General features: G+C 39.0%; 1 protein-coding gene across 1 annotated transcript; it reads right to left on the bottom strand.

The window, feature by feature from the left end:
- Window positions 1-384: 384 nt before the first annotated feature.
- Window positions 385-16,746, bottom strand: LOC131768522 (uncharacterized). Its single transcript, XM_059084247.2, has 17 exons — window positions 16,450-16,746; window positions 15,817-15,933; window positions 14,455-14,524; window positions 13,943-13,991; window positions 12,813-12,869; window positions 11,982-12,084; window positions 11,241-11,307; window positions 10,452-10,580; window positions 9,881-9,973; window positions 9,384-9,506; window positions 9,094-9,149; window positions 8,803-8,872; window positions 8,160-8,558; window positions 7,527-7,604; window positions 6,648-6,746; window positions 6,310-6,472; window positions 385-5,274 (listed from the first exon to the last, which is right to left on the bottom strand). The coding sequence occupies exons 1-17, from the start codon at window positions 16,572-16,574 to the stop codon at window positions 953-955; spliced, it is 6,120 nt and encodes a 2,039-aa protein (XP_058940230.2). The 5' UTR covers window positions 16,575-16,746; the 3' UTR covers window positions 385-952.
- Between the last annotated feature and the right edge of the window lie 3,607 nt (window positions 16,747-20,353).

The following is a 20,353-nucleotide window of genomic DNA, read 5'->3' as shown; positions in this document are numbered from 1 at the left end:
TTACCACAATAGCATGGCCTGCATTGCTGGCGGTCTGCGATTTTGGAAACAAAGAGACAAATGAATTTATTTTCTCTCTGCCTCCAAAACCGCAGACCACCAGCAGCGCAGGCTACTATTCCAGAAAGTCTTGGATCATTGTCAGTAACTGAGCAACTGCGTGCCTAGCTTCCTCTAGCCCAACAACAATCAGCTGATACAAGTTAGAGTTAATGCTGTGTCATGTGAGGGGTAGGGCAATTGCTCAGGTAGGATCCAAAGATTTTACGAAAGTAACAGGAAACGTTTTTTTTCTCTAACACAAGCTTGTGCTTCAATCGAATCAATTCATTCTTTATACATTTTCATTCCTTCATTTAAATGCATATTATATACAGACCGGTTTCGGGCGTCTATTTCAATCGAAAAAAATTCATAATAAATAAAAAAAGACCACTAAAAAACTTCAAATTAAAGTCTATACAGCTTTGTTGAAAAGGGTTTCGCTGCAACTCAATGAGTTGACGAGTTTAAGCATGGGCGTTGCGGTAACGGCGAACGGCATAAATGTACCCTCATACTACTTAGCTAAAATCTGTGCATTGAATTCATAGAAAAATAAAATCTCGTGTTCACAGTTAACACAAGTAGCTTAACTTTCGTATAAAAGCGGCTGAAAGCTGACGGCGGGTACTGAATTCTTTGCTTTTTACCATGCGCCATAAACGTCATACCCTACCCTCTTTAATACCAGCCCAAACAAGATAACGTTTCTTGGTATAACGGCATTATCATGCTTATCAACCGATGGCGTTGTCTGGTAACAGAGTATCGCCATGCACATCGACACTGGAATCGTTTTATCACCGCTATTCATACAATTACGGCGAATCCATTTCATAAAAATTATTATGTAAAAGAAGGAATTTCTCCTTATTATGTTTGATGCCCTAAAAAACTGATTAACCTGGAACTAATGCCTTCTCAGAGCTCGAATCACTGAATCAATCAATGTTGTAAGAGCATTGGTCTTTATGACCAGAACTTCTACATCCGGGTTATCGGGTTGTTGAAATGAGGTAGCTTTGACAGTGCACAAAATGTCACGGTATTGTTCCACCACTTCTTTGACCATGGCAACGATATGGCGGCCATTCCGATCGCATGTATCGTTTAGCATCGAGTAAGTATTCTCACATGACTCAACCACCTTTTCAAGAGAATCTAAAGATGTTTTAACGGCTGACACTACTTGAGGGCTTCCACGTTTGATACTCGATGAAATAACCTTGACATCGCATGCTAAGAATCTCGCATTATTTTGAAAGTTCAACAGCCAGTTTCTGTTTTCGCCGTTCGTTTGTGCATTCAATGCAGTTTTGTTCAAACACAACTCCAACCTATTCATTAAAAAGTTCACCTTCGAGAGGCCTTCCTCGCAAACATGGTAACTCTTCGCTCGAAAAGCTTTTATTTGAAATTCTTCCAATTTGTGAGAGGAATCTTTGGCCACATCGTCATCCAATTGAGAACTCTCCTCGAAAGCAACGCTGCGTCGTTTCGTTCGACCGTTTAAAAAGAAAGAATTACTGTGAGCAGACCAATCTTCACTCAGGGAACGTCGTTCTCGACAAAGTGAAGATGAAGTTAAAGATGCAGATAACGCACTATCACCATCTCGTCGCTCAAAGTAGCCTGACCTTGATTTTTCTACTGAGTCGGAAGAGAGCTTAAATTTCAAGTCTTTATTGAGAGATGTAAGATCCGGACTGGCGTTTGATTCAACGCTATAGTTCAGAGCGTCATCGCAAAATGTCTCGATTAAGGGTTCGCCATTGTCAAAATCTTCGAGATCGAACGAGGGAATTGTGGCAGGGGGAGAAGACTTCGGTAATGGTGGTGGGGGACTATCAGGGAGAGGAGATGGGCTGAACGTACTGTTGCACTTTTCTTCATGATGCTCAGGGTCTGCTTGGTGCTGGTCTGAGCTTTCGTTTCTTTGCTTTAAGAATGTGCTTTCTGGGTCATCTCCAGATAGATTTCTGCTAGGGTGTCTTGAATTTCTACAAGATTTGTGTAGAGGCGATGCTGGCTTCACAATCGTCCCATGAAAGTGTACTGCATTTACACAGTTTCCTTCTGATGCTCCAGAAGAATTTCCCGCACAAAAGTTGTTGTTGTCTTTGCAACGTGTCAGTCCATGCAGCCTCTCCGTTGGAGACGTTGTCAAAGTTAAATTTTGCATCCGTGACGTTGAGTACGGTGCAGGCACGTATGGCGATGTGAAAGTAAATGACAAACTCTTCTTCGAAATAAGCTTTTCACGCCGGAGGTTGATCTCAGTCCCGGTTGGATCGTCTTTTTGACCGATTGATGTTAGAGGAGAAGATTTCTGTTGCGAATGCACCATGATTGTTTGGTTACAACTCGGAAGCACTTGGCGTAAAGAATGATCAGTGTTTTTCGTAGACGTTACCTCTGGCATGTTAGAACTCTTAACTGGAGATAAATTGGCTATGGATCCCAAACGTCCATTTCCTGGATACCGAGCGCCAGTGGTTGGTAACTTGCACGTAGCTTTCCCGTCAGTTGGATTTTCGGGTAAACTGACTGTTTTTTCACCCGAAACTGACCAGGACCGGAAGATTCGAGGTTTAGGAGGAACCGGAGGCTTTTGCTTTGAGGGAAATCTTCTGCATTGCTCGATAATTTTCTGAGTACTTTGATCGGAAGCGGGGCTCGCCCCAAGTTCCGTTTTTATGCTTTTATCATTTCTCATGGAAATGTCAAGACTTTCCGAACCTTTCACGATGCCCTTGTTGAGAACATCGTCCTGCTTTTGACTATCTTTATCACATTTTAATCCGGTATTCAAATCAAGGAAGGTCGACGGGACACAGGCAGAGGGCGGATCAGGTGAAACATGTGACTCGAATATATGAGACGTGAAAGTTGAAGGAAAGTTCTTGGCGCGAGATTGATTTGATTTGGAAAGGTTTTCTGCCGGACTATAAATACTTTCCTCTCTGCTCAAAAGGGCGGGTGATTCTTTCTGAGTCATTGGAAGATCAGCTGCGACCTTTTTTACCTGAAGCTTCTTGTCCTCAGTGAAATTAGTATCGTAGTTTTCAATTGACACCAAACCGTTGGTCTTGGCGAGTTTGTGGTCATCAGTTAGAGAAAGAAATTTTACGTCATCATAATCATCCATCAAACGCTCCAACTCGCTGTCACTAAAGTCCAAAGGTGGGGGAGACACAATCTTGATTCCCGAAATATTCGGCAAAATATCGACCGAAGTGGGAGGGAGAGGGACAATTAAGCACATCAGCTCCTCATCTAGTCGACTTCCGTCTGGCGTTGTGGAAAGAGGAGGGGGTAAAACAATGGGAATATCAGTATCCTGGAGCTCAGGCGTTGGAGTGGGTGGGGATGGAATTATCCAGTCGGAAGGAGAGTAGCTCCTATCTACAAAAGTTCCCCTATCGTCCAAGTTCTTAGGTGAGAAACTTTCGTTCGAGAGAATTTCTGCATTTCCCACAATAGTATGTTTAACCAACGCATCACTTAAGTGGCTGGGAACTTCGCTTCCTTTTAACATTTCGGTGGACTTGAAATTCTCAAGAAATTGTTCTTCAGTGTATTGGTCGCAATCCAACGTATACCTCGTCTCAGCAACCAACAATGCATCATTTGGAGAAGAAGACGAAGTTTCCTCAACTTTGTTATGAATTTCTCCCCGGCTACTCTTACCGTTCTCTTTGGAATTGACATAACCGCTGTCCTCACTAACTTCTTCGCTTTCGGAGTGTATTTCGGCATTTAATTCATAGGTTTCTTCGAGACTCTCAGAAGTGGCTGTTGACAATTCGTCGCAGTTATCGAGAAAGATAGTTTCATTATCCCTTGAACCGATGTTCGGAGAACTCTCATCTCTCGCACTTAGCACCTTGACGCTCAGCAGTGCTACTCCTCGTTCGGTTTCAGAATTTTCACCGTCTTCATACTGATCTTCTTCAGCCAAAGAGAAATCCACACTATTATTACTCGGGTGCATCAAGTGACCACTCGGCCGAAAGTATTGTGGAAATAAGGACCACAGAGATTCACCGTCATCTGACGTTGTTGAAACTGTTTCTGCCTCGCTTTCCTCAGAAAAATCCAAACTGATATGATGACTGTCTATGCTATCCAATAGATCGTCTTCGTTACCAGCTGCGAATTCGTAGCTATTCAAACTTAAACCAGTCTTCAATTCTAGCTCGTCAAGTCTCTGAACGCTTTCTATAGATTGTACTTCCCTCTCGTAACCGTCGCCACGTTCATTTTCATCACTACCCAAGTCCTTCCGTCGTAAAGATAATGCACTTCCTTGCTCAACAGACTCCTGATAGGTTTTTTTGTCATGGAAATCTACCACATCAATTCCTGTATTGTCGAACTTACTTTCGTCGAAGTCCAAGGCCTTTGAAGGTGATTGCCTTCGGTCACGTAGAGGATCTGTAGCAATAGAAGGGTCGGGCTCTGAAAAAGCAGACCTTGCAATGTTACTGTCGTTTGCTAGCGAGGGAATTTTTGTAGAGGAGTAATCACAAAGAACGTTTTGGTTAATGTCTGTGTGACAAAGACTGCGCTCACTAAACTCAAGGTAAGGACCTAGCTCATTTTCATCAGCTTTGTCGTCCTCAGTGTCAGACGAAATCTCCTCATGTCCCTCTTCAACGTCTATAAACAATCTTTCATCGTGAGTAGAGTTATTCATCTGACTATGATGCAATTTGTCGGAACTATCACTGCGATCTATTGAAACGGTTTCAAAGGCTTTGCTACCTGCATCAGTTACTAGAGCACCAAAACTTTCCTCATCCGGCGCACATTTCAAAATAGAAGAAGCGGGTTCCAAGAGTTCGTGATCTTTATCAAACAGAACTAGACCTGCACTGTCATCCTCGTGTATATCAACGAGATCTTCTTCACCACTATTTACACTCTCCGTTTTTAAAGCATCGTGCTGGGGTGATTCTTGTCCATGGTCAATGTCTATTTCACCGTTTTGTTGCTGACTTGTACTCTCCGATACCATAATGTCCTCCGGTTCGGATTCTTCTGAAATGGCAGTTTCATTAACTTTATATCTAGGCGGGGCGCTTGAAAAGTCAATGAAAACGTCTTTGTGCTCAGTAAAAGGCTTAGAATTTTCTAGTTGTGGTTTTTTGATGGCACTTGAGATTTGAAAGCGGGAAGGATAAGACCACACGTCAGGGACAACTCGATGTCTTGAGTAGTAGTCTGGCGCTGTAGATTAAATCGAATTAAAAAAAAGAAATTCATTAGCAACACTGACATAAAATGAACCTTTCTTGACATCAGCTCAAGAATTGGGAAGAAAAACTGAGATATCTGTCAGTCCACACTTATAAATCTGGACGCAGCAGCCTAGTGGTTAGTGCTTTGGACTCTGGGTGTGGTCGATGTGTCGTGTTCTTGTGCAAATCACTATACTCTCACAGTGCCTTTCTCCGTTCAGGGGTAAAAATGGTTACCGGCGAGTTGTCAAGGATGCCTGATGAGATACTGGACACTAGTATCACATCCATCGATGGGGGGGGGGGAGTCACTGGGCTCGAGTACAGATTTTTTACTCTTACTTTACACTTGTAAGTCGCTCGCTTTTTGTTAGAAAAATGCACAGGTCAACAAAATTTTAACGCTGGTCTATAAAGTTCATCATTAAGTCTAACTAGACAATAGATATCGTTCGTTGTCGACTGCTACTGATTCTACTCCTGTTTATGCTGATACTAATGCTGCAAAAGCTATTACATTGTTAAGGTAAAATGTCGCACCGCCGACAAAATTCGTCCCGGGTAAAACTGGACGTAATCAACTAAATAAACAAAACCGCGTATAATTTGTCGATCATTTGTCGTAAAAGCTACTACCAACGAATTTGATAATTATCTTTTGTTGTGAAACTCGTTGATATAATTGATATTACAACTTTGAAACGACTTGGGACGAGTCCTGTAAATTGGAGTTTGAATCCATTAGCGAACTATGCCAGCTGGTCTAAGAACATATCAGGCGCTCGAACGTGTTATTTTCGGCTGTTCACGGAATTTGACTGCTTTGAAATTTTCAATGCAGATACAAAAGACTAGACAAATGTTTGTCCTGATAAAAATTTGTTTCTTGACTTGGTCGAGACAATTCTAGTTTTGTCCGCTAGTGCAGACAGGCCTTAACCATTTGATTGCCTACTCGTTAGCATAATTTTCTTTGTTGTTTTCTTTATTTCATAAAATAGATCTGGAGTTTTCCGAGACCTACCATCTTTACGAGGGGAGCTCTTTCGGAAGCTGAAAGGCCAAGTCTCTTCGTTCTCTACTGGTAACGGTGTGTTACTCGTATTGTCGACATACACCTTGTAGTAACCAGTGATTAGTGCAATCATATCCAAGCAGTCCAAGGTGGTACAGATCAGTTGTAATTTCTGAAAAGGATTAAAGTAATTACTCAAATAAGTTAATAAGTAGGACAATTTGACGAATATTACAAGCCTTGATTTAAGTCAGACTCGCAGAATCAATCGCGCACAACAAATACGCGCAGAAAACGAAAGACGGACAAATTAATGTAATGTATGCATAATATAAAAAGAGTATTACCTTTCCCTCTTGTAGCTTGATCTGTAATAACCGCTTGTTGTCTTCTTCACGGCGAATTGAGAATCCTGTTATCTCTTGAAGTTCAGCCAGCTGACACAACTGTAAATGTAGATCAGTCTTGTTATTTTTACACGACTATTTACCTGAAATTTCGTCAACCGGATGAACCTATTGTTGTGATGTTAGTGATCGTCGTCAAGTTGATTGTAAGGAGAGTTATTCACATATGTTGGCCATACTTAGGCAGAACAAGCTCAGAAAAAAACTTAAATTGTTCGCATCTCTTGGAAGTCCTTTATTAATTCTTTTGCGTAATTCCCGTGTTGTTTGCAGTGAACACTCTTACTTATTATCCAACTGCGCAAAGTAGAGTACAAATAACTCGTGTCTAGAGTACAAATATCCTGCAATATCGCGGTACGGTAATTTAGATAGTTGGTTATTTTTTACCGTAAAGAAGCCTGTGAAACCAGTTGGCTACGAGCTTCGCTTCTCTATCCGCTTTGCTTTTCCCGCCTCACGAGAAATGAGCAGAAAGACTCAGCAGAATCAAAGAAGAGCAGTTGGATAATAAATAACTTATTAGACGTTTTGGCGTGCAGTATCGCTGAGTGTTTTTATCAGACAGTTATCACAAAAACAATTACATTTTCAAGTGCATAATTTGCAACTAATAAAATTTGGATTCCAATACCTCGGTTGGCGGCTGTCAGGGCTCTGATTGGATGATATCGTTTTTTGAATTTCGATTTTCATCCAGGCTTTAGATCGTTCATTTGAGTAAATATAGTAAAGGGGGCCGGAAAAAGAAAAAAAAATCAAAACAAAACAAAGATAAACACACACAAAAAAAGGAAGAACAAAAGGCGATTTACCTACCACATTTACTTTTCCTCTGAGGACTTGACTTACTCCATACTTCAAGTTGATCAGAACGGTGATATGTTGCTTCTTGGCCTTAAATTAATAGCATGAGAACATCGATTAAAGTATGTTAAAAATTCTCCCAAACTTATACATTATTTTCAACCGACAAAAAGCATTACCTCAGCTACAAATCCTGCGTCGACAAAGTCAATGACAAAAAAATTGATATCGATTAAAGCTCTTGTTGTCTATGCACTGACTTTGCAACGCAAAGTTGTGAACACGTCAAAACCTAAAACATGCACAGCAATCTCTCCTTTTAGGATCTTGGTTTTCACTAAACGATCTTACGACCTTCTTTCACGTCGTTTTATTGAGTAAATCGAAAACGCAATCATCCTGAGAAAGACTGGGGATTGTTATTACAACACATACAACACGAGGTGGAATGTAAAATACAACCGTGCAACAGATGCGACGAATAGGCACCAGAAAGTTGCCGTGTTTCTATCGCTCTTACGAGCATTTAATGTACCTACAAGAGCGATAGAATAGTACACATACTGTAAAGGATAACTATTACTGCATTATCACATATTACCATTCTAGCTTTTAACCTGAATTGAACGACAGCTTTCAACAAACCTTTTTTAGACTGGGTCCATCGTTCTCGTTATCAAGGAGCTTAGCATCAAAGTATCTTCCGCCATAGGAAAACATTTCAACCGCGAGGTTGAGATAATGCAATTTGCACTGCAGCGAGCTCATATATCTCTCTCCTGGTGAGGCAAGGGTCTCGTTCTGCTTGATCTGCTGATCAAGAGTTTTTCGCAATTCTTTTTCCTTCATGTTGTTTAACAAATCTGACGCGACAAACTTCTCAAGTCCACCGAATTCTTTTTCCACCTGACGAACGGAGATTTTCATCGGTCTTCCTGCGGCAGCTTCCATTGCTTTCTGTTGGATTTGCAGCGCCGCCAGTTTTATGGCCATGTCGTATTTCAGATCCAAGCCGTAGAAACCCTCTACAACTCTGTTGCTTACCTAGGGGTACGATACAGGTAATCATTACATAGTCGGCCCCAAAGGCCTGCAAGATGGCCCCAGTGGAAACATTTTGGGACCAGTCTCACTCTTCGTAGTCTTAAAACGCTAAAAGTATTAAATCTTCGTATGCAATTGAAATGGTAGAGATTAAAAGTCGTATGCTTTCCGAGGTTCTTTTGAGATTAAATTAAGTCTTTGCCCTTCCTTTATCATTAAAAGCCTTGAACTCAAAATAGCTCACCTGGGCATAAAGGTATTCGAAGGTGTTTGGATCTTCTGACAGTAGTTCGTCGTTATCTTTAGCAACAAATCTGTTAAAAAAAAAATTACACACACGATAAGTCTTACTGCTCTGTCCCTCTGGGTACATTGGTTACGTACTTACATGCAAGTGCATATCCACAAAAGTACCTTATGAAAACAAAAAAATTAAGCAAAACCAAACAAAACGCGTCCCGTTCGATAGATTACTCGCATATGAAAAGTTGGGTTTGTCAGTGAAAATGGAATATACGTACAAATCTGTACTCACGCGATGACAAGCTTGCATATGCAGTTGACACTGCTGCAGTTGCGATTAGTATAAATCTGTTGAAGGAAAATAGTTAGAGAACAAAATTAAATTTACAACACGAAGTAAATTCTAGGTTTCATGAGACGCTATATGTCGCGTTCATGCATTTGCACTTGATCCAAATATAAAAAAAAATTCATTAAAAATTATGTGAGTTGTCGAATTTCACGGAAAAAAGTTGGTCCGCGTGGCTTGTTGACGCAGTGAAATTATAAGCAAAATATTCACTTCAATAAAATTTTCATTACCTCTGAGATCTTCTCGTAGTTTTGTATGTACGAAACTTGTCCTTTCTTGGGGCCACTGAGAATCAAACTGAAGTGTTCCATTGACTTTATATCGAGCTTTGAGCTAAATGAGCTAAATATTTCCTGCATGAGAACAAACAAACAACTTTAAAACCACTGAGGCCTGAAATTTCCCCTTTTAAGACTAAGATCATATAACACTTCGTGCTAGGAGGACGAAGAGTTTTCTATACAGATCACCCATAAACGAGAGGGAGTATTTCTAATCTGAATATAGGAGATACCATAGATACAATAACTCCACAAAAGACATTACCGACTTACACGTGCAAGACCGGAGAGGTAGAAAGTAAGAACGTAGACTTCCACTTAAAGATCATTAAGAGCTGAAGATAGCTGTGCGAGTCCAATGGAGATTGTAAAAAATATATATCTCAAGTTGCTACAAGTCCAATGAAGGTTGTAAAAACTTATCTCAAGTTGCTGTGAAGACCCACCTCGACAGTTGTATCGGAGTCGTAACGGAAGGAACGTGTCTGGCCATTTTCTAAGAAGACTTTCAGCACATTCGGGATGAGTGGCACTGAAGACTATCAAAAAAAAAAAAAAAAAGAGACTAAAATAAGGAAACCACGAGTAGAAACTTGTGGGGCTTGAGACGATGAACTCAAGTCACCCAGGCTATGAACAATGACCTGTCACTTTTTCTACAGGCTCAATTGGCTCAATCGCTCAGAAAATTGTCAGTACCTAAAACTCTTATCCAACAATATTGCGAAACTTTACCACAGATCACATAATTAAACATACGGCTTCTTTAATTTTCTCTTCGAAAAAGAAGCATAATTATGTTAATTTAGGTAACTAGTTACTTAACGATTTTGTTTTCTCTTTCATCCTAAATACTTCTAAATTGTCGACAAGGCCATCAATAAATCCTACAAAGTGCATCAACAGGAAAAAAAATTATTGTAACTGTGCCAATAATTTTAGAAGAAAATTTAAAGAAATTTGAAACGGAAATTTAAAAATGTAATAAATTTTTTTAACTAAATGAATTTAACTCACCCTTCGAATTGGCTCCATCGGACCAATGACCTGCACCAACGCGGGCTCATCCGCAAAACGTACGGAGACTGGAATTGACCGACGGCGTTCTCTTGTAGTTCGACTCATGAGTGAGGACTTTTGATTGTGCTGAGAAATAGAGGAAGGCTATAAATTAATTCGCGAGACTTTCGCGTTACCTTGAATAGCTAAAAAACAAACTGCGCAGTTAAAGAAGACAGATCTAAAAATTAATTTGCATCACAAACTATAGAGTTCACGGATATTTTCAGCTTCAAACATGGGTTTGATGGCCAATTTTGACAAAAATAAACTGCGCAGTTAAAGAAGACAGGTTTAAAAATTAATTTCCATCACAAACTATAGAGTTCACGGACATTTTCAGCTTCAAACATGGGTTTGATGGCCAATTTTGACGATGAGACACTAGGAAATAACGAGTAAACACTGTGGCCTAATGGTTTGTGTGCTGGACTCTGGATCGAAAGGTCTGGGCTCCAGACCTGGCTGCGTTAATGTGCTCTGTTCTTAGGCAAAATACTCTTCCCTCACGGAGCCTCCCCCCACCCAGTTGTATAAATGGGTACCGGTGAATTGGCCAGGAAGCCTGATGAAATACACCTGGGAGTAAGTCGGGTAACCTTGCGATTGAATAGTATCTCATCCCAGGTAGAGTAGTAATACACCTTATCGCTTCATGCTACGGAAACCGGAATAAAGTCCAGCTGGATGGGTAACTTGGCTCGAGTACAGACTCTACCTTTACCTCTTTACTTCATTCGTACAAACCTGGTTTTTGGTATCCTGTACATCTTCACTCGCCACCACTTCGATTTCAATGCGATCAGTCGCACTTCTGCACAAACAAGATATGCAAACACCAAAACCTTACAAGTACTCTCAGTTTTACAGCGTAAAACTATATCTTCAGCCGATGTTATAATTTTTAATGCAAAATATGCAAAAACGGGAATTTGGAATAACACCAACATTGTTAATTTTATCCTGTTTGCTTGCAATACGCATTTAAGGGGTTCATTTTCGGGACACACGGGAGCCTAAAGGCGAAAATTAAGTAAACGCTGGTACAAAAGCCGAAACGCCTTATAGAGCGAGCTCCTGTTGACTTCATCATTTTCTACTATTACGTACGTAAGACAACTCTCACAGCATCTCTCTCCAAATAGGATTGTGATAAAGTATTGACACACCGTCAGGTAAATCTGCGAATTATTCAGGGGAAAGGCGGAAAATAGACATGTCTCGCATCAAGTGGGAGTACATGCACTACTTTACGAAATACTCGTAGTTCTTCTGTTCAGTGAAAACCCAAATATGCTAGGGCGACCAAGGCAACTTGTTGCTGTTGTGCAGAGCTTTGCCCGATAAAAGAAAATGTTAATCCATAACCACAAGCTAACAAATAGACCGAGCCATCACTTAACTGTGGTTTCTCCTATTACTTTATTTCACCTCCGAGACAAAAGTTTGAGAACACTTCCTCATCATAAACAAGCTAGCATAGCTTACTTTATAAGACTGATAACATCAGCTTGAGCAGCGGATCTGACGTCTTTCTCATTCACCTTCAGAATCTGATCATTGGCAAAAAGCTTGTCGTGGGATGGGCCATCTAAAAGAATGGAAAATCAAAATCAGCCATTAAAGCATTAACCTTTCATACCCTAACATCAATATGCATATTCTCCATACTTTTCTCTACACACTTCCTAAGGTGCTGACAACGAGAATTTGTTCAACAATCAAGAACTTCTCTAGTTTGTAATCATTTCCTTTATTTGTGTGACCTTAACAATTGATTATTGTAAGGAGAAGTAAATTGCGATTCAAAGGGTTAACAGAATGCTTAAGAATATTTTGACCAGAATATGAGTACACTCTGTTAAAAATTGGAGATTCCAAGCAAGCGTCCATCAAGTACCATTCACATCGCGATGGAACATGCATATGTGCATTTCATTACCAGTCTCCGCATTTTCTGATCTGTTGAACAATTTGGCAAAATAACTAAAACCTATCGCACCATTCTAGTTCTGGATTCATTTAAAGAGGTTTTGGTTAAATCTTGATAATTTTAGATTGGCAACCGTGGAAATACCCGCGCAGTGACTAACCAATCTGCGCTACTTAGTCTTTAGGCTATCAAGTGAACCTTAAAAAGCATTAGCTTGGCTAAGCATCTACAGAAAGATGAGACGCAGTGGTCCGGTACAAGAAATGACTGGGTCTCCGTGGTGTGTTCCTGAACAAAGTACCTCACTCTTACAATGCCTCTCTACCCAGACTACTCCGAGAGTAAGAAATAAGTGGCTACATACCGATAAGGAAAACATGACTTACTTGGTATAACGGAGCGTATAACGACCGGCTTTTCACTCCCAGCAACAAAACCAAACCCTGAAGAATGAAAGAGACATAGTTTTCTTCACGATCATGCAATTAACCCTTTAACTCCCAAGATCTGATTGTCAATTCTCCCCTCCATCTGCTAAACATTTCCTTGTAAATAAGTTACAAGAGTTTGGTGTCAGATCGAGATAACAACTTCAATCTGATAAGTTTGAATATTCTCATGACCTTTTTGCTGGATAATGTTTAGATACCAAAGGGAGAAGTTACTTGTTAATCACTTCTGGGAGTTAAAGGGTTAAGCAAAACAGTTTCTTTGCTGTGACTCAAACTTTTAACAGCTACAATGTGTGAATAGCTTGTATTACGTACTACAATTCAATCATCCTTGATGACAAATATAACTGGTAGGTTGAGGGCTGTTTTCTCTTAGTCTTAATACAAATATTTGATATTAATATTACTGACGATTGACAAAAATATCCCTTGCCATAACCCAACGGAGTACTGTTCTATTGTTTCTATAAGACTTGTAGATATCACAACAATCATTTTAGATTAATCTAACTTCTAAAATATTGGCCAGAATGCACATAATGTATTCAAACTAGAAAATACTAATGATTTAAATTGAATCACTTAATTATCAGAGTATAGCAGGTAATTTAGTGTTAACAACTGGGTTGAAAACGTAAAAAGGGTAAAAAAGCTGACATTTCAAGCATAAACACTAAATTACCTGCAATATACTGTATCTCCTTGAAAAAACACTCGTGCGTCAATGAGCACCTCCTACCTCTGGGCCACAAGCACCCCTCACATTTTTTGAAGAGCTTCTACCCTAGGAACTTAACCCCAACCCCCCTGCCCCCCCCCCCCCCCCCACTCCCTTCTCCCTGCCTTAACTCAGGAAAGGAATCAGGGGATTAACTAGTCAAAAATCACCAACCAGATTTAAAGAACAACTTAACAAAACAGCCCCAGAGGAAGCACTCAATTCACTCGATACTTGCACATTCCTCTGACTGCCCCCCCCCCCCCCCCCCATCAAATTAAATCACACATGATAGCAAATTATCCCTCACTATAATGTTATAGCAACATGAATTAGTTTATTGTACCTATTTTAGCATCTCTCACAAGCTCAATTCTCCTAGCTTGAGGCAGTGTCTGATCAAAACACAAAATAACATATTTAATTGCACTTGCATATTATATAGTATAAGCATCCTAGACCCTTCAGGTTTACCCTTGAAGACACATCATGATATTATTAAACCTAAGGTGCAAGTTTTGAGTGAAATTATTCTGTAATTATCATGGGGCTTGTCTTTTATCACATAAAATCAGACATTTACAAAAAATTCATGAATCTAATTTTAAGATCATTGTGGTTCCCTGCTTTTAAAATGTTCTTGAGCAACTCTGGACTCAAAAAATTTGGAGATCTTAAATTCAACCCACGTTCAATTGTAATTATAGAAAATGAGACATTTTGATGTTATTTGCCTTAGTGACAATCATCCTTGCTCCTTTGAATTTAACAAAATGAACACACCCCCACTTACATGTGCAATTACACAGTGGTCTTACACTGTGTTTAGATTAAATTTAAGCATGAAGAAATATTTACCATCTTAACATGAGTTGCCTGATCAGCCTCTGATCTTGGGTCTTCTCTAGTTGTTGCCCTTGTCACATGACTGATAAAAAAACACAAATTACTTGTTAAATTTTGTTAGGAGATGAAATTTCTTTGTTGTTCTCACTATAGAGTCACTCTTCGATGTTAATCGCAACATTTTGACTGCAATACTGCTAGTCTTCACCAAACGATGAGGTTGATTGTTTACATGTTGCTATTTGTAGCACGTTGGTACGCTATTACTGTTGCATTTCAAGCTCGTCATTATTCCTGTTGTTAGATGGTGTTCCGTCATAGGTCCTCAGAAGTCCTTAAAGGTCCTCATAAGTTGAAACATTGCAATCAACATCGAAAAGTGACTCTATCATGAGACAAATGGACAAAGTTCATCTCCTTTCTTACACCACCATGAACAATAAACACATGTTTTAATGGAATTTGTTCTTTCCTTTTTTTTTTCCTTTGTATTTCATTTCATTGCTGTCATTTTTACTACCATTACTATCATCGTAATTACTACAGCTGCATAATCTGAAAAGAGTCAGAGGCTATCAAATTTGAAAAAAAAATTTTTTTTTGTGGATTTTTTACTAAGCAGTACAAGCTGCTGCCTGCTATTGCTGTCAATTTAATTCACCTTAGCCATTATCATATTTCTGATAATTACCTACCCTCCCCTTCCCCATTGATCATGAGGCCAGTATAGCCCACTTCATAATACTGCTTCCATTCCCCTAGCCCTCCCCCCCTCTTCAAAAAAAAAGAAAAACAAAACAGAGAGGAGACAAGTAAAATTCACTTCGGTTTTACCGCAAAAGCAATAATTGTCTCTGTTAATATTAGAAACCGAGGCAGTGTTCCACGGATGAATGAGTCTCGCTTTAAAGTAATGCAATATAACTACATTTACAATTCGTAGCCTCATCAAACAATATTTATCAGAACTAAATGAAATCTGGCGCCTGTGTCTGAAGTTTACATAATCTAATGTATTATCGCATCGATCGGAGATTCGAACTTGGCTCAGAGTTCCAATCCACTGTTCGTGCAAGATAATTCGATGTTAGCATTTTCCTTAAAGATTACATTGGATTAATTACCGCGACACAATATAAAATCACTTGCATATCGCTCAAAAGTTAATGCGATTTAAAGCTACGCGAAGACCGGTTCAAAATAACAAAGACTATTATATATTCGTTCACGCGGCAAATGCAATAAACTCTGTCTCGCAATGTTTACCCAAATATAAATACACCTGTCGTTTCCCCGCAAATATGATGCGAACGGGGTGGTTTAAATCAAAGATACAAAAGTTTAAGTTAACCATCTCGCGTTTTGGTTACGTACTTTATATAGTATTTCCTGTCGTGGTCATCCAGAGCCGCTTCCCAACCGTAGGGAAGGCCAAGTTTACTCGTCCAAAATTCTGGTGGTGGAAACCAGTGCGATGATCGAGTGCGCTGACTGTAAAAATGGAATCAAATCAAAATTAACCATTTGTTGTCAACGCATGTATAATAAATTTCACTCCTGTGTGTTGAAGTAGATGTGAATAAGCGGACAAACATCGATATGGAAGAGTATTTCGGTGTATCTAAGGGTCGTATCTATTCAATAAACACAGGCGCTTAAGTTAAGACTTAAGAGTACAAGTGATCTATTTACATGGAGCGAAGTAGTGATGTAAATCTCGAGCACGAATTATCAGCGAAGAATACATGCGTATAAACTTAAAAATACCCAACGGAACCGATCAAATGTATACTATCTGTCGCTCAGAGAAAAAAAAATTCGCTACGCCTTATAATATTCTTATAGAAACTAAGTATTGCTGTAAATATAATTGAAATAAGAAATCGGAAAATGTGATTATACCTGGTCGTGTGATTAGATTCTTTAGAAATAGCTCGTTAATTTTTTCGCTTCCAGAAAGTTCTGCCCAACTACAGAATTCTAAAATCAGTCAATGTGAATACTTACTTGACAAAATATATCCTTTGACCCGTTGTCGAAATCGCTTTCCATTCTGGAGACAATTGTTTGCCGTATAAAAGCAGCGACGGCGAAGCCTTGTCGCTGTTCGCTGATTCATTACTAACGGCCATTGGACAATAACAATCAAACAGGACACGGACCCCTACGAGCTATTTTCATGACCGCTAAACAAACTACCAAATACTATAGTATCTGGAAATATTAATGAATTTTTTAGTCTTCAATGCAAAACTAGAGTCATTTCGCCGATTTACAAGCGCAATTTTCATTACACGATCGTGATTTTCTCACGAGAAGGGAGGACTGTTTATCGCAACATTGGAACCGCTGACCAATATCAAGTAAGTCTCTGATTGGCTGATTTCGTGTCCTAACACCTGTGCCTGGGAAAATCCCTTTGTAAGTGAAAATGACAAAAATGTTACCTCGTGTCGATATTTATAACAGTTTACAAATATATTTCAATTTTGAAATATTATAGATTCTTCGAGAACGATATTTATTTAACAACTATTCACCGAAGTGGGGGTGGCTGGTGGTGGATATTTACCGAGCCGCCGAAAAATTGTTTCTTTACTAACCAAAACAGTGAGATAATACAGCACAAAGAAATGATTCATGCGACAATTACAACGTTTTCGGGAGCAAGTCCCGCGAGCATTAGGGAAGTAAAAAGCAAAGTATTTGCGAAGTTTGAGTAGCCAATCAGAATCAGCGTTTAGCGCTATCCACTATATTATGAAAGGTACTACCTTCCCATGAAAATTATTACGTTCCGGTATCACTTCAAAATTATCTTTGGAATAATTCAACCACAAAGATGCCTCTTTGATAGTAAAAAAAAATAATTGCCAGGATCAAAGCAGAGATAATGCAGGCACGAAACCATGGTATTAATTCCAGTGATTCGCAGATTTATACAGTTAAGTTATTTATTCAATCGTCAATCCATTCATAATTATCTTCATCAATCTCCCCCGCTGTTTTCTCTAGCTGCCTGTATGTAATTGATTAATTGGCTTGTAATCAATCATTGCACAACTTTCGAAAAAAGCTACAAAGGATTATGTTCTAAGAGAATCTTGAGGTCCTTTCCACTGTTCAGTTCCTAAATTCCTAGATAACCCAACCTCCTTCTCAAGGTCTCTTGACGGGAAAATGAGACTCCCATGAGTTCCTGGGGACGAAATTGAGATCAAGACTTTGTTGACATCAAAAAGATTTTAGAAGTCGCGTCAACCATGCTTTAAAATCTCTCTATGGTTCGATACTCGCAATTTCAGCTAATTTAAAGCCATTGTGTCTTGCAACTTGACTATTTTTCTCCTTCCCCCTTGGTATTCGTCTTTTGCATTCACGTGCTATGCACATAATCTGATCAATCATGTTGGCAGACCTTGACCTCGACATTTTGGTTGGCGTGGAAACTTGTTTTTTCAGGGAATTTTACAAAAGTGTAATTAGTTTAGTTTTTGAGCTTTTGTTATTTGTCATTTGCTTTTGTTTAAATTTCATAACTTTTTATAGGTTTTTTCCAATACATTTTATTACACCTTTGCTGACTGAGTTTAAAGCTAGCTCCTTTATCGGAAAAAGAAAAAAGATGTTTACAATCTTACCATTTGCACTGGGAGACTTTGATTCGACCGGACAGTTGACCTGCATGTGGCTTGATCATTTGTGTGATTTTGTTGTCTCTTGCCCCCTCTTAATGCAAACACAACTCACTAAGTAATATATCTTGCTCACGACTCAGTCTTTGCGATCAAGATTAGGTAGCAAACTTTCCCTTCTGGCACTATGCTCAGAATGCATGTTTCCTAGTAATCTGGAAAATAAAATTATAACAGTGGCTGTTCGACCTCACGTTTCTTTTTCTGGGGGCACTTTAATAAAGGATTTTCTCAATACCCTAAGTCAGGCGACATCATGGCAATGTGTTTTCCTCTTAAGGAAGAATAACATGTCTATGTTGTCCGTAGGTCAAGCTATCATGCCGGTTTTTGCGTTGATGAAAGAAAGCACAAAACAACACTATTGTGATTCACAATAAGTAGAGAAAATTTAGTCAATGGCGGCTGCATAAATTTACCCCACAAATCACTCCTCAAAGAGTAATGAAAATCGCCATTCTCCCGCGCCATATGCCAAAAGTAATAATCATTGAAGTGTGTGCAATTATGAACCACGACCAATGGCGCGATTGTGTCATATTTTTCTTGATTTGTGTACCCTCTTGCTGTGCGGCGATCTGTTTGTTACGCTCCAGCGTTTGACACCTGCTCAGCTCTTCCTTCAGAGGTTAAGATATAAATCACAACGAGTCTAGCCTCGGTAAATCATCGAAGGCTGAGAGATTGTGACAGAAAGCGACGCCATTTCTCTCCGCGAACAGAGAAATTGAACTTGACTGTTATTGTCATACAAGGTAAAGAAGTGTTCGCAAAGATTTACCACACTATATTTTGCTATCCACTGTTTACTTTGCTGATCCGTTGCGTTTGGATAAATAACTTTTGAGTGGGTTATTAGGCTAAAATACAAGAGCCCACGAACCTATTTCCAACGTAGAGAAATGATCTACAAGCAACCAAAGATGTAATTAAGCGAGATTGGATTACAAAAAATTTTTATAATTTTTTTCCATAATCTTCATTATTAGGAAGGATAGCTCATCGTTTCAGGAAAATGATGTTTGTGTCGAAGAGCATGTCAGTCAGACTGCTATTTTTTGCAAATACTTTTCTAAAATTCATTTTTTGTTCGTTAGATCGTTACGGGCCATCTTTAATCATTCTCTTTCACGTTTTTTTTTTCACCATCGTTCGCCAATTTTTTTTTCCTTTCTGACACCGAATTGATTAATATCACACTTGGTCAATCCTTCATACAAACAAATATATATTTTTATCAAAAATTTCAGAATATCATTATCCACAGGCCGGCTTAAACAAATTGCGACATAGAAGAAGGTACACAGTTTGTCACTCGACCTATAGAACTTTTATAAACTTGTACGAGAAGTCAAAACATGCGAGATTCTCATCAGAATGTTTAGATCTCCATATCATAATAACCTCGATTTATAATTGAGTAATTTAACATTCAAACATGAATTACAAAATTATACAGCAATAACTTCTGTCGCAACGGAAGTGAATCATTCGATCGCAATCAGGAGGAGTTTTCACACGACGCAGCAATATCACGAAATTACCGCACAATTTTATTTTTACAAAATTACTGATTGAAACTCACCATAATCGCCAAGCTAGATTAAGGATATCCTTAATTAACTTAAGAAAGAAACATCAGAAGACTTGATCGAAATACACATATCATAGTAATAACAATACAAGAACCAGACTAGAACTTGTGTGTCATTTACACCAACAAAACATGGTTAGTTAAACCAGGTTTAACAGGATAAAAAACCGCGATAGAAAACTGAACAACTAAATTTACACAGGATTGTAATAACTTTGAGGTCGACAAACATAAGCAACTTAAATGAAGAAAACAATTTCAGACTATTTTTAACAAAGCAACATTAAAAAGTTTTTTGGCTTTGGTGTTAATGAGGTATAAACCAAAAGCCCATCATGGACACCTTTTTCGACTTAACTGTATCCTTATCATCAGCACATTGTCGCAAAACGAAATATAGCAACCACTGCGAAGGTGGTCACTTTCCATGTTAACTGAGTTTGGTGCAAAAGATATCAGATGCAAAAGACATCAGATCATTTCATAACAATTAGGACGCCACGCAAAGATTTCTTATTAAGAACAATGATGTTCATCGCCTTTTACTGGTGACTTACTTCAACATAATATTAGAGAGGATTTGCCTTGTTTACCCTTTTCTCAAAGTGAGCGAAAAAATAGT

Source organism: Pocillopora verrucosa, chromosome 14 (assembly GCF_036669915.1).
Source record: "Pocillopora verrucosa isolate sample1 chromosome 14, ASM3666991v2, whole genome shotgun sequence".
Classification (NCBI taxonomy): Eukaryota; Metazoa; Cnidaria; class Anthozoa; order Scleractinia; family Pocilloporidae; genus Pocillopora; species Pocillopora verrucosa.
This window is presented reverse-complemented; position numbering and strand designations above follow the sequence as displayed.

Coding starts and splice junctions, on each gene's coding strand:
- LOC131768522 (XM_059084247.2), bottom strand. CDS start 16,574: ATGGCCGTTAGTAATGAATCAGCGAACAGCGACAAGGCTTCGCCGTCG. Junction 15,934..16,449: donor CAAAGGATATATTTTGTCAA/GTAAGTATTCAC, acceptor CCATTTTTACAG/TCAGCGCACTCGATCATCGC. Junction 8,873..9,093: donor ATATGCAAGCTTGTCATCGC/GTGAGTACAGAT, acceptor TTTTTTTAACAG/ATTTGTTGCTAAAGATAACG.